At 43.8% G+C, this 14,516-nt stretch overlaps 2 protein-coding genes across 2 annotated transcripts; one reads left to right on the top strand and one right to left on the bottom strand.

Moving 5' to 3' along the window:
• Window positions 1-2,027: 2,027 nt before the first annotated feature.
• On the top strand, window positions 2,028-4,191 carry LOC119289776 (GDSL esterase/lipase At3g09930-like). Its single transcript, XM_037568997.1, has 5 exons — window positions 2,028-2,512; window positions 2,708-2,944; window positions 3,034-3,323; window positions 3,415-3,691; window positions 3,791-4,191. Exons 1-5 carry the CDS (start codon window positions 2,458-2,460, stop codon window positions 4,033-4,035), a joined length of 1,104 nt encoding a protein of 367 aa, XP_037424894.1. The 5' UTR covers window positions 2,028-2,457; the 3' UTR covers window positions 4,036-4,191.
• A 5,715-nt stretch (window positions 4,192-9,906) lies between these two features.
• Window positions 9,907-14,510, bottom strand: LOC119288022 (LIMR family protein Os06g0128200-like). Its single transcript, XM_037567638.1, has 14 exons — window positions 14,107-14,510; window positions 13,936-14,021; window positions 12,730-12,854; window positions 12,513-12,623; window positions 12,211-12,309; window positions 11,942-12,064; window positions 11,731-11,793; window positions 11,587-11,651; window positions 11,389-11,498; window positions 11,184-11,298; window positions 11,035-11,100; window positions 10,612-10,722; window positions 10,413-10,479; window positions 9,907-10,337 (listed from the first exon to the last, which is right to left on the bottom strand). Exons 1-14 carry the CDS (start codon window positions 14,454-14,456, stop codon window positions 10,290-10,292), a joined length of 1,539 nt encoding a protein of 512 aa, XP_037423535.1. The 5' UTR covers window positions 14,457-14,510; the 3' UTR covers window positions 9,907-10,289.
• Window positions 14,511-14,516: the final 6 nt, after the last annotated feature.

Genomic DNA, 14,516 nt, shown 5'->3' with positions numbered 1-14,516 from the left:
ATGGTAGGATGACTATTGTCTTAATGTGTTCCAAACCTTATGTAAGCAAGATGCTATCCTACAGAGCGATCTTTGGAGTAACACACCTATATGAGCCCGACTGCTGGTCACAGTCTATGAGATTGGGTTAATTTCTAGCAAGCTCATGAATAGGCCAGGAGTGTGACTAATGTGCTCCACCCGAGGGGTCAGCCTTTGGCTGTCTAGTACTAGTAAGACATGTGGTGAAACTTCTTTATGCTAAACTGAGAATTCAAGACATAGTCCATTGTTCAGTTGTGAAGGAGCATAGCTAATTGCTCTAGGTGGAGATCAACCTTAACAGGTTTCCACTGAAATACTGGTATATCAAAATAGTGTTTGGAACAAAGGACAATATAGGCCCTTGAGATCTGGTGGGGGATTGTTGAAATCTTACGGTGGGCCTAGGGCCCATCTAACAATTTCTGAAAATCTCTAAGGGCCCATGTGGGTAATATGGCAATAGGGGTGGTGGGAGGTTTAGTCCCACCTTGCTAGTTGAAGAGGAGTTGGACCTCCTTATAAGGGGTTCTCTTCCACGTGTTATTGGAACTTGAGAAGAGAAGAGGCCCTCGCACACTCCTCCTCCTCCACCGCCCGCCACGACGAGCTGAGCTTACATCTATGCGCTTATTTTTGCCGGTCAGGAACGAAGAGTCATTTACAGGCGGACCACGATCTGAGACATCAGATCATGGGTTGTTACCGACTCGGACGTGGGCTCAGCCCACGTCTCTCCACACGGTTGCGCATATATTTGTGGGACGTCTGCCAATCCTAGCTGTCACATCCAGGCGTTCCATTGCTGCTGCTGCCACCGGCTGGTTCATCCCGTCTACCGCGTACACGGTTGAAGGGAGAGCAGGTCTCCTAACCCGCCTCTTCAGATCCTGTACGGGAGATGGGCTATTAGGTTTTTGGGAAGCGACTACGGGACTGCTCGCCACTGATCCACTGCTTCAGCTACGTCTTCGTCATCACCATGTCTTAGTCAACCGAGCCGCTCGTCTTGCCACTGAGAAGCTCGCGGCCGAGAAGAAGGCTGTCGAGGACGCCGATGCAGCCACCGCCGCTCCCGCGGCCTCTGCCTGGCCGATCGGAGGCTATAACTCGCTTATCCCTCTCATGTTTATTCTGTGTTAGCCGTACTAACCTACTGTTTGTGTAGTATGTGCTTATTTAGATCGTAATCAGCAGGTCGTTAATTCTGTCAATACCATGTTCATGATTATTTCTAGGATTAAATTAATCTAAAAATTGCCTATTTACTCAAGAGCAGCGGCCACCAAAATACTTGTGTTTCTGTGTGTCCCTTGTGAGCTGCAAGAGGAAGAAGGAGCTGCTCCGATCAGCCCCAACAAGAACTACTTATCCGACATCGCTGCGCTATCAATTTAGCGAGCAGTTGATGTTAGCTTTAATCTTGATATTTTGTATCTCCATGTTTATTTCAGTCTTGCATGTAGTTTAGCTTAGGACTGTTCCGGCAAAGTCATTGCTGCAGCGAGATGCCATCCGACCGTGTGATGCGGTGCGGTAGTGCCGTGTGACGCGGCAACGTCGTGTGAAGCGGCGAGCAGTGAGCAGGTGAAGCGTGACGAGCTGCATGGCCAAGTTGAGCCGGCTGATCTGGCTGAGTCATCATTAGTTTGTTAGCATGCATAAGTATTCAGTTGCATGGCCGAGTCGTGTGGCCGCTGGAGAGATTCCAGGAGTAAGATAGTCATGGGTAGTGCGTTAGTGCATGCATGGGTTAGTGGGAGTCTGTTGCCGAGAGTAGCGGCTGGTTAGTGCGTGCGTTTGTGTACTTAAACAGAGCATATTTGTTTAGCAGTCAAGAGAATAGAGAGAAGAAAAGGGCTTGGCTGTGTGATACGGCAGCTCACCAAATATCGTCTTCTCCATTATCTCGTGTGTGTGTGTGGGTTGTGTGAAACAGCCGTGAGAGAAGAAGGGAGTTGGAGAGAGTCAGCTCCAACAGTTGACGGTGGAGGGCGCCGCCCTGCTTAAGGGGATTTAGATTCTCGATGAATTGGGACCATCCAAGAACAATGACGGGGGCCACTCCTGTGGTGTCGTGTTGGTTGGAGAATGGGGCGACCATCTAGAAGGAACAATGGGCAGAAATTTCGTTATGGGCAGATAAAAGAAGACCGGGATGAGTACGTGAGGAGGTTAAGAGAATCGTGAGGATGCATGCATGGAACGTCAACGAGATTAGGTCGGTGAAAGACATGATCCCTCCAAGTTGATCGTCCGAGGTAAGAAGTTTGAATCGAAGTTAACAGGAGCAGGAAAGGTACACGTGCATACTTCCTCCTATAAATATAGCCCTACGCCCACGCCACGACCCCATCCCCATCCCCATCTCCCTCCCTTCCCATCATCTCCTTCCTCGCCGGGCGCCGGACGGCTGCCCCCGCAGGCTTCACGGCCATGAAGCTTCCTCGGGCTGTTGCGTGTCTTCTCCTCCTCGTCGTCGTCTTTGCTGGTATGCACGGATTACATACTACTTGCTGCCATGTCTTCCTTTTGGATGTTTGTTGCTAGCGTGCCGCCATGTCTTCCTTTTAGTAGATCATATCTGTTGCTAGCGATCACTTCAAGTTCTATCTTGCCCGGTTCTTCATGTTCCTTCCAGCAGCATGCACGCAGGACGTACTGACATGATCGATCTATGTTGCAGCTGCTCGTGTGGAGGCCCGAGTCACACCTTCCTCACGGCGGCCCAAGAACCAATGGTCGAGCATGTTTGTCTTCGGGGACGACTTTGTCGACAACGGCAATGTTCCGAACAACATTGGTGAAAAGACATCACGTCAATGGAGCTACCCATACGGCTCCTATCTCAACACTCATTATGCTACGTCTCCTGTTTTGGCCGGGCGCTTCTCCAACTACAGGATGCAATCAGATTTTATCGGTACGATGTACTCATATGTTATTCAAGTATATACATCAAGGTGCATGCATCCAAAATAATCGTTTCTATCTACTGCCTTGTCCTTGCAGCAAGGATGTTGGGCCTCAATGAAGCCCCTCCAGCGTACGAGCTCACATCAGATCAATCTTGTGACTCATCTGGCATGACCTTTGCTTTTGGGGGCGCTGGTGTCTTCAAGGTGAAGACCAAGAAGGTGCCGACCCTTGCCGCACAGGTTCAAACTTTCAAGAGGCTTGTCAACGACGGGGTCATCTCAACACATCAGCTTCACCACTCCGTCGCGCTCATCGCCATCTCCGGCAATGACTACATGAGCGACTCCGACATTGAGACCGGCTTCTACACAAGCTTCGATGATGTAAGTAGTACCTAGCATACTCGCACATACAAATTAAAGTCAATTAATTATACTGATCTCCACCTTACTAATTTACTTCTCCTGCATGCAGCTCGATACTTACATCGGAAACGCGGCGACTGAGATCCTAGATAATGTGGCGCAACTGCAGATGCTTGGTGTGAGAAAGGTGCTAGTAGACAATTTGCATCCCATTGGTTGCACACCTTTGCACACTAGTTCGAACAACTACACCACATGCGACCTTCTCGGCAATTATGGCGCGTCCGTGCACAACAAGTATCTAAAGCAAATGATCGATGTAAGGGACAACGTTCACATTCTGGACCTCTACACTGCTTTCACTGACATCGTCAATCACGCCCCTGGTAACTACACATATATGCGCGTTGATGTTGTAAGCCAAATCGTGTTCCTTATGTATGGATTCGATTATGTAACCATGCATATATATTTTGTGCATGCAGATGGAGGATCGGATCAGTCCAAGGATTTCGATGGCAAGCTGACCCCATGCTGCGAGAGTACCGGTGAGGGAGGGTTCTGTGGAGAGCGTAGCCATTCAGGGAAGCGCCTCTACGACCTATGCGAAAATCCCGACAAGACGTTCTACTGGGACCAGACACACCCTACACATGCTGGGTGGGAGGCTGTAATGAAGGCGCTGCAACAGCCTTTGACAGAGTTTCTTGATGAGGACTACATTGCATAATGCATCAGCATGATGGCTAGCTAGTTGGCGCGATATCTTTTAGGTTAGCTTTTATAAATAGCATGCGAGTTTAGTAAGAAGGTTGTGAGTTTTTTCTACTTGTGTTTTGATGGAGTTTTAGTATTATAGATTAAACATGAACGGGTGCTAATTTGCTTGTTGTTTTAACCCTATTTGTTGAGATTAAAAATTTGGTCGTTTATTTGAGTGAGATATAGCGTGCGTGCTTATGATTACTCTAATCAGTACGCTTGCATATGATGCATCATGCTAGAACCGCGCGTGGTCCCAGAAATTATATAGTTCTATGTCTCAAAGACTGCAGATGGTGCACGCAAGGGAGATCGGCAGCGACCGCAACACCCTTACGCTACTCTCCTCCAACGACCCCGTGCGGTAGGTCACTGATGGCCGTCCCAATCACAATGGAATGCAGTGCCACTTGTTCGTGTGTTTGCTTGGGGCCTGATTTCATAGTGCACTCGCCGAGATGATTGTATCATATTTTCTTATATCTGAATTTTATTTGGTCTCAGACAATTTTTATGTCCAACTGTGGAATGAATAGCATAACACAGGACGCAACGAAAGGCAACTGTGTAGAGGAGCGGGAGGACAAGGCAAGGAGGGAGAAGTCCCAAAAGAGATCCAACTTCAATCTCTATCTTATACAGGAGGAAGAGAAAAGTGGGGAGACTAGGTTACAAGTCCACACATAAATTTTGAGAAGGATCACGTTGTAATGCTTTCACAGTTTGGATAAAATTGAACTGAAAGCTAAGGTTAAGGAGTGCAGATAATATGTTTAGTATCTTAAGTTGTAGCTTGCGAGACAAACTTAAGGATGAAAGAGTGAAAAATAATCATGAAACTGAAAAAAATGAAGATAACTTGGTTAGTGTTTCACACTGACACTGAAAGAATAAAGATAATTAGGTTAGTACCTTGAGCAGAATTAGAGAAGACCGAGCATGGATTTAGAACACTCAAAACAAAATTAACTGATGAATGGACTCACAATATGAGTGGATGTAGTCTTTGGAAAAGCAAAGAGAACAACAAAAACAAAGACAACAGCAGTAAAATCGTCCGACCACACATGCACTTAGATGGTAGCATGGATACCTAGACACTGATAAACTGAAACTAACTACATAAAAAGCAAACAAAAAAACTAGCAGAGAATGTAAATAAGATAAAAAGAAAATAAATTCACAAAACTTACCAACTTATTCCGCTCAATGCGAATTTTAGTTAGGTGGTGAACAAAAGGGGGGCTGGTCTCTTTTTCCCATTGGACCTTTGTGGACATCGCCCTTACCTCTAGAGACCAAGATCTTTGTGTGGCAGCTTCTGCGGGATCATCTTCCATCTGGGATGGAGGTCATCAAGTGGAATGTGCCTGGGGATGGTTTATGCCTCTTTTGTGGTGTCCCGGGGACTAGGACACATAACTTTCTCAATTTCCATGCTGCCCATTTTCTTTGAGGTGGTGGGGCTTAATTTGGAGGCCTTAGCCTGGCTGGGTTTCTCAACTCGGGCCAACTATACCGGGAGGAAGAGAGACGCCTCTTCTAGTTAGTGTTCGCAGCAATGAACTGACCATTTGGACGATGCACAATAAGATGGTTATTGAGCTGGTTTTCTTACAGCAGGCCACTGATGTTGTATTCAAATTTCTGGCCTTTTCCAGCAAGGACAATCGCTCTCTAGGACGTGTGATCAGGACCGGCTTGGCAGCATGATGGACGCGAGCATTGCGCTGTCTTGCCCTACCACATAGCCACTCTACCAGCTGCTTGGTGCCATTTTCTACTTATTTGTTTCATGGCATGTCTGTGTTGTTGCCCCAAATAACTTACTTTTACTTTTCTATCAATTGAACTTGTTGTATGGACATGCTGAGCGCTTTATATGAAGCGGAGACAAGGCTTGTTTTGATATATACTTTTCCCGGTCTAGTAGACAAACCATGCACGGTTGGACTGGTATGTGCTAAGACCTAGTCCTTTTGTGTAAACAACTAAGGCACCAGCCTCGTGTACTAGATTAACATTTGCACTGTGTGTAACCGGAAGGACTGCCAAGAGAAAACTAGGAAAAAGCTACATCACGCATGGTTTTAGAAAGAAGAAAATAAACACACTCTTGACAAGAACACATTCATGAGAAATACCCACATACCACAAGCGACGCGACATTTGGCAACACCTTGTTGAGTTATCTTGACAATCAGAACTGGACTAGAGGCACCCACCTTGTAAGGTTATCTAAATAAATGAAAAAACCCAAACACTTGTAGATAGCTACAAAAATAAACTAACTGAAAGATCATGACTAAACTATCTAGACCGAATTTTCACTGGCTTAACACTAATACTGGCAAATTATCACGATGTTATCTAGGAAATATGAACAATCCTAGATTACGGCAGAACATCAGAAAATGAACACCGAAAATATTAAATAGGTACCCAAAGACCATAATTCCACCAACATTTTGGTATATATCAGGCAGACCGAAGAATAGCTTATACAAAAAATAAAGCCTCTACTGTAGTAGTCTAACCGGAACATAGATACGAATAGGCATAGCAAACAATACACTGAATAAAGGGCAATGATATGAGTGAAATAATAACAATGAGGAAAAGCTACCACAATATTGATGGATGGGAGAATGAAATAAGAATGAAACATGACAACTGCAGGATACATAATGAAGACATTTTTTGCGAGAACAACTTCCGATCTATTCATCATCTGTCAAGGCAGTACAAAGAACACTAGAACTAAAAATTACATCCAGGTCTGTAGACCACCTACCAACGACTACAAGCACAAGAGCGAGTCGAAGGCGCGCTGCCGTAATCGCATCTTCCTCACTGGAGCTGGGCAAACCTTGTTGTAGTAGACATCCGGGAAGTCGTCGTGCTAAGGCCAATAGGACCAACGCACCAGAACAGCGACCTCCTTCGATGAAAAGAAGCGTAAACCAAAAGGTTCCAAACTGAAGACACACGAGCATAGACGAACTAAGACTGGATCCAAGTGGATCCATGAAACACAACTGCCGATCGAATCACATGAGATCCATCTGAGACACATCTCCACACACCCTCCGAAGACGCTAGACGCACCTCCAGAATGAACGCTAGGCAGGGACAACCATATTCCAACTTCAGAGAGCCGCTGCCGATTCATTTTCCTAAACAGGACACGAACCCTAAATGAACACAAAAGAACACCTAAAAGCAATGTAGGTGCTCTCCCGTCGACAAGTACCGGGATCCACCACGCCTCCATGGCCCTAAGGCCAGAGAAGACGATGTCGATCCGTGGCAGCGCCGACGGGAGGCAAAAAATGTCTAATCGCCTTGCGGGAGAGAGAATGACGACATATAAATGAAGAATTATAATGCACAAAATAGTGAGAAGGCAAGTTTATAGACTGAGTAACAAAAGTAATGAACGATGAAAGAGAGCCAAATGGCTGAAAATTAATAAAAATAAATAAATGAAAATAATTGATCTTCTCTCGATGATGAAAAAACAATGGACTATGAAATTACTAAAGAAAATGAAGAACTATGTGATCAACAATGTTTCTCTCCGAATTCTTCCCCCTCAAGTGTCTACTACTCTTTGTTTTGGTCTCAACTCTTGCCACCCCTCCACCTTGGTCATCATCATCATTCAATCCAATAGATTGGTGGGACCTTCTCTCATCATTGTTCTTGTTCTTCTTAGTTGAGTTCTTGAGATCTTGAAAGAGGGTTTCCTACTTGGGTTTCCCATTCAACTCCAACAAACAATGGGACAAAGTTAATGGCCTCATCCCAAATTCTTGGTACAACATGCGGGCAATCCCATCTCGCAAGCAGACATCACAGGACAACATAATGCAAGAAATGAAGCAAGCAAGAAAAATGAACAAACAAAACTTACATATCTTTGGACTCCAATGGCATAACTCTATGCACACACTCATTTCAAACACAAATTTAAACTAGCTCATTGCATAAACAGATCAACGGTACAACATTAACATCATACATAATACAATTAAACAATCCACTACTCACTACATTAACACTACATCAACATCGAAGTGGGGGAGGGGAACAATCACCCCATTTTTATTTAGTTTGCACTCTTCTAGAGAAAAGTAAGCTAGAGAAGAGAACTTTTGAAGGTGAAACACTAATTTTTGAGAGATTACTAGATTAGTTGGTTTGAGGATCTGCTAGCTATTCTTTTTTTGCGTAAAGGACCCTAGAACTACATTAGGGAAGTCCAATGATACAACATACCCAAATCAATCAAAGAAATTACATCCAGATCCTTGGGGTGCCAGCCCTCTGTTTTCTTTTGAAACTTTATATCTTTTACTAACACACTGTTACTCATTATGAACTACATGCCATTCGACAGCATCACACTTATCACACGCTAATTTGACCGAAGTTTTAAGCATTGCCCACTCTGTCTTTATATATCTCTAAACCGTATGCACCTTTTCTATGTTGCTTCCATTGGTCATCGGGTTATGACTATAGAATCATTACTAAACATTTCATGTGTTCTCTTGCCGATGAGTTGAGATTTTAGAAGAAACTGGAATAAATTGTGGACAAAGTCCGGAGCGGCGGCGCGTATGTGCCTGCTAAGAAACCATGAAAATTTGATAGGAAAGTGTGTTGCTGCAGGCCAAACATCATGAACCTGATTCTCTGACAGACTTTTTGCCCCATTGAGAACAATGCAATCTCTGTTAACTCTGCAAGTCTGGTGCATGATCAGCATATAATCATAGTTTACAGCTTAGACGCGAACTGCAATTCTAGGAAGGCATGCAAATATAGATGATCAAGACGGTATGAAACATACGAGAAGTTTATATTGTAATCACAGTATGGTACATACGAGAAATGAACCGAGGGAAGTGATTGTTCTTCACATTCAGATAGTCTAACTAGTACCTCTGCTGATTTACAGAGTTTATTTGCATAATACTTTGACTTAGGAAAACCAGATACCGATCCATTTGAGCTTAATGCCCGCATCAACAACGTATGATGAATTCCTTCATGCATTTATTCCATTATTATGGTTATGCTAGTTAACTCCTCATGAGCTAGACACCATTCAGCAGCATCACACCTTCTGAGCTGCTAAGTTGACTAAAGTTTTGACTATTCATTATTGTTCGCTCTACCTCTATATGTTTCTTCTAAACTCTCACGTCACTAGCAAAGACATACTCCCTCCGTCCCATAATATAAGAGCGTTAATATGAGAGCGTTTTTGGTGCTCAAAGTGTGTTGGATGAATGAAGCCATACTTTTTTTTTTTTTTGCTCAAAGCAGTTAGTATGAAGATACAACTTTTGTGCTCACTCGCATTTCACATGGTAAAGCTTGCGCTTGCTCCATTTTGCTTTTACAGATTATGAATCAATAATTCTGTGTAATTACAATTCCCAAATGCGTTTGTGATTATCCCACGTACCAAACCCTGCCCAGCAGCCTTTGCAAGTTTATCTACTCTTTGTTTTGCAAGTTGTCTTGCCGTATCAGCACTTGTCAATACAGAAATCAAGGTAAATAGTGATCAGACACGCAAACAGCAGAGATGTAAAGTTTTAAAAGAAAAGCAAAGTGCAATTTCCAGAAAGACAGATAGACAACAATAGACGATCAAGACAAGCCATCCCTGATACGTACAATCTACTCCCTCCATTCCAAAATAAGTGTCTTAACTTTAGTACAAAGTTGGAGACACTTATTTTGATACAAAGTTGTACTAGAGTTAAAACACTTATTTTGGGACGGAGGGAGTACAAGTTTGCATGGTAATCACGGAATGATATATACAAAAGAAAAGAACTGGACTAATTTAACTCATAACTGCAAAGGAACAACAAAGGGGCACACAGAACATCTCTCTCGCAGACCAATCAAACTTCAATAATAACATCAGCCGATCGATGATCATAAAACAATAATACAGAAAAGAACCAAGACAGGGAATGTGTACGTTACAAAGGAAACTAGGTTCTTCTACTTTAACATCCGTGTCCGTGGGTGTTTCCATCTTCCAAGATTTTCGCCGCCGCTAATTTACAACCATGAAAACTCCCCAACTCTTCCAGAAAGCGGTTTGAAGATCATATACATCGCTAACCAAACTATCACTCAGGAACAAATATGATGTTGAATTTGTCAGGCTTTGCTTACAGAGCAAACCGAAAATTAACTTGAGAGCTGGAATCTTCCTGTCGGTTTCCTCTTTCGCCATCCCTGGACAAAGATTATGGTGATTAAAATAAGCTCAACTTTTACAGAATTTGCTGAGTAATTCAAAAAAGGACTTACAAAAAGTGCATAGTAGAAGAGGGTGAGTATGGCAAGGGCAACAAAGCCGTACTGGAAAACATTGTACCTGCATATTCAGATGTTCAATAGCAGTATGAATACAAAACTCTGGGATTATGGTGTCTACAGCGATATAGATTCAACTATTCAAGCAACCAGGTTGATAGTTCTACTGACTGCATGCTGGCTCAAGACTTACTTGTAGAGATACTTAATTCCACGAAGAGACTGCAGCGTGTGGCCAAAGATCTCCTGAGCTGCAGTTGCTTGTGCGTAGTACGCAAAAGCTGTGGCGCAGAACTGAATCACACTGCATAAAACACAAGCATGGAAATTCAATAGAGAGGACTTCTTAAAGAACATCAAATTCACGTTCATGCAGAGGCCATTATTCATCTAATGTAACAGAACATAGGCCCAAGTTAGGTTCTTGCTAAATGAATGCATTATTACTGACTGATAACAGAAACTACTGTCCTGATGCTTTCTGAAAACGACTTCTTTAGATCTGCCACATATCTCCACTACCTTTTTTAATTCTTGTAAAGTTACAGCCTTCAAACATTTCATCAGAACCTACAATAAGACATTTGACTTCTAAAAGAAGACCTTGGCAACATACCTGATGGAACAGAGTAGGATCAGTCCTACATTAAACAGGAACGAATTCATCAAAGTTCCTCCCCATCTGAAACAAGTTAAATGGTTGTTAGTAAATGTAAAAAAAAAAGGACACTGCAAAGGAAAGAGTGTCATGGAACAGTCAACTACTTCATTGGGTGAATGGTGATGAAAACTAATTTCAGGCCAAGCATCATTTCCCCAGCAATCACTGCGATGAGGAGATAGAAGCAGAAGAATGCAAAAGCAGCAGTCCCAAGCAGACCTGGTACAAAAAACAAATGATTAACCGGTTTATTCTCATAAAGAGGATAACTGGATGAGTTCAGAACAATATCAAGGATCAGAAATGTACCCCAAACACTGTCCAGCTTTATGAAGATCTCATTCAGGAAAGAAGATAGAGGAGGATCAACCAACAAGTATATGATAATATGTGCAACCCAAGCAATCGATACAATTAACCTAAGAACATAAATCATTGTCAGACGAACCAAACTGCAAATACGTTAGACTGAATGAATGTACAGTTCAGATACATATTTACACTTACCCAACAATGCCGAATATGAGTTTCCCAATGTAAGCAAGCACTGTAAAAGCCCAGGTAGCCTCTGCCTGCACCATAATGGATGTCAAGACAAGAGTAAGTGACAACCATAAAAAACAATGAATATAAGAATTCACGAGTAGTTACCTTCTCTCCTTGAGGGTACATCTCTTCTAGAGCATTCATGTCATTTTCCAAAAGTAACAACTCCTAATGATTACGATGGGAAGTTAAACATGATATTAGTTAATAGCATAACAGAACATCACAGAAAGATGTACAATATATTAAAGAGAATGGTTCATACGAATACAACTAAAGCTTCAAAGCATATCATCCATTTGAAGGGCAAGCATACCTTCTCGACAGCCTTCACGTTTTTGCGCCATTTTCTGCCTTTGTTCCCACTTCTCTCTTCTTGGTGAAGGGCTTCCGCTGCCTTCTTCAATTCCTTGGCCTTCTTACCTAATTCAGTAGCTTCCTGAAGGAAACATTTTCAACCTCAAGGTCAGATCGATATCTAAATCAAACAATAATTACATGAAACAGAAACTTTCTCTGTAATCAGTTGAGGCAAACAGTCTTCAGAACTAAAATAAAGCATATGAGACTATACAGTATACACACCTTTATATACTGTGAGCGTGTGATGACAGCCTTTGGACGCCGGACAAACGAGAATATAAGACTCAATGGAAGGCAAGCAATGCCAACACCACCAAATATCTATAAAATAAACAGAGTTGTTAACATATGCCAAGCCAGAACTGTACAGAAAGAGGCCAGCATGATTGCATGCAGCAGTTAAACAATTGGAGAAAAGTACAGCTTTGTCCAAGAAACAAACAAAAGTACAAACTAACCTATCAGATGCTAGCTCTACAAAAAACAGTGATCAACCTAATTGTAAACATTGAAGTAAAACTCACTGTGAAGAGCACAGATCCAACAATGGTAGCAAGGGCAACCACGTATTCGGGGAATGTAGCGCGCATTGTCCAAGTTGTTTGGGAGTTAGGAGGTGCAGTATTAGCTGAACACTGAAGAAAGAAACCATAAAACAAGTCAGTCGCCAGATGAAAAATATGAAATGATGAGCTGGATGAAGTGAAACACAGGAAAGCATAATTCCATCAGCGGGTTAACCTGGCGGGTCAATGGGGCGATGCAAGGTTGGCCACTTGTGAATGCACTGAACTGGTTTGGGTTTGGAAATGCCTGGACAGATGAAGAGAGGTGCCTGACAGTGAAGTCCACTTTACCAATAAGTGCTGAAGGAACAAAGTGGAAGTGCAGTCAGGTAAAGTCAAGACATCACGGATTAGTAAGAAGTTAACATCACGAGAGGTATAAAGTGAAACATCACGCATTGTAAGAAGTTCACATCAATGGAGGTACAATTCATCCCATGCAGGTACAAGCATGAAGGGTCTATGTGATGTGACCAAGAAACATGGAGATGTGCCAAATGAGCAGGACAAAATGAAATGCTGTTGTCTACGTTCCCTAGGTGGTTGAAACTAAGAGGTCCAAACGTATAAGCTGCAACCTAGGACAAGAAAACAAGTGGGTGCAGTAGAAAATTCAGGAGCCTAAATGGGTAAAAGATAGATACACACAGCAAGGATGAACCAGGAATGAAGCCTGGCCAGTAGTAACATGAAGTAAGTTCTATGTGATGTGATGAAGAAACATGGACACTGCCCACCATTGCGAAAATGACATGGACAAAATGATGTGTAGTTCTCTATGTTTCCTACGGTGAATACTAAACAGTCTAAAATGTAAAGCCTACTGCCTAGTACAACAAAACAAGATGTGAAAAACACAATTCAGAGGTCCAATGGGCACTGGACATACACAGGTAGGTCTCTATGTTTCCTACGGTGAATACTAAACAGTCAAAATGTAAAGCCTACTGCCTGGTACAACAAAACAAGATGTGAAAAACACAATTCAGAGGTCCAATGGGCAATAGACAAACACAGGTAGGATTAACCAGTCCAGATGTATAAGCTGCAACCTAGGACAGCAAAACAAGTGGTGAGAGTAGACAATTCAGAGGTCTAAGAACGGGCACCACTAGATACGCAGAGGAAGGATGAATCGACTAATGAAAACAGTAGCAATTTCAGATCTGGCTATACAGCATTGACTGCTCATGGATGAAAAACGTGAAAGCTTTGAAGCTCGAGGCTCCTCCAATTTACAAGAGCAACACCTCGAGATTCAGGTGAGCAGGGCCACATTTGAAGCTCAAATCGTTCAAACTCTCTCGAAGAAGATTAAGGGTGAGCAGAGCAGAGCAAAACAAATGGGTTCAGGCAGACAAAAGTCAAGGGCGATCCGCACCGTATAGGATGCCGAGGACGAGGCCGCAGACGACGGCGGAGGCGACGACCCAGATGAGGGCGCTCTTGAGCCTCTTCCCGACGGACCTGGACGCAGGCGGATCTATCCAGTCAGCGAAGCAAGCCGAACGCGGAAGGAAGGAAGGAAGGCAGAAGAGGAATCGAAAATTACTTGTCCTGGTCGCCCTCGTAGTAGAACATGGCGAAGGGGATGACGAGGAAGACGAGGACGGCGTCGGCGATGTAGACGACGAGCCAGAGCGTCTTCATGGGGAGGGTGAGGGCGCAGGCGCCGCTGTAGACGGCCCGCCTGCAGGCCTGGCGGTTGGCGACGTCGGCGGGGAGCATGAGGATGGAGAGGACGGCGACGGTGATGCCGAGCACGACGACGAGCTTGGGGAACCAGGCCTGGTTGGCGTCGTCGGGGTGCTGGTAGTTGACGAGCAGGTAGACGCTGACGAGCAGGACGAGGACGCTGACCACCGCCGCCACGATCACCAGCGCCACGTTGAAGTCCCCCATCTCGTCGGGGCCCCGGCTCCGGTTCCGCCGCCTCGCCCGCGTATGTCTGTCAGTCAGTCA

The sequence above is a fragment of the Triticum dicoccoides genome, chromosome 4A (genome assembly GCF_002162155.2).
Source record: "Triticum dicoccoides isolate Atlit2015 ecotype Zavitan chromosome 4A, WEW_v2.0, whole genome shotgun sequence".
Taxonomy (NCBI): Eukaryota; Viridiplantae; Streptophyta; class Magnoliopsida; order Poales; family Poaceae; genus Triticum; species Triticum dicoccoides.
Note: the sequence above shows the minus strand (reverse complement) of the source record. Positions and strands in the feature narration are given on the sequence as shown.

Coding starts and splice junctions, on each gene's coding strand:
- LOC119289776 (XM_037568997.1), top strand. CDS start 2,458: ATGAAGCTTCCTCGGGCTGTTGCGTGTCTTCTCCTCCTCGTCGTCGTC. Junction 2,945..3,033: donor GATGCAATCAGATTTTATCG/GTACGATGTACT, acceptor TTGTCCTTGCAG/CAAGGATGTTGGGCCTCAAT. Junction 3,692..3,790: donor CATCGTCAATCACGCCCCTG/GTAACTACACAT, acceptor TTGTGCATGCAG/ATGGAGGATCGGATCAGTCC.
- LOC119288022 (XM_037567638.1), bottom strand. CDS start 14,456: ATGGGGGACTTCAACGTGGCGCTGGTGATCGTGGCGGCGGTGGTCAGC. Junction 12,855..13,935: donor CGTCCTCGGCATCCTATACG/GTGCGGATCGCC, acceptor TTGTTCCTTCAG/CACTTATTGGTAAAGTGGAC. Junction 10,338..10,412: donor TCTTCTACTATGCACTTTTT/GTAAGTCCTTTT, acceptor ATCTTTGTCCAG/GGATGGCGAAAGAGGAAACC.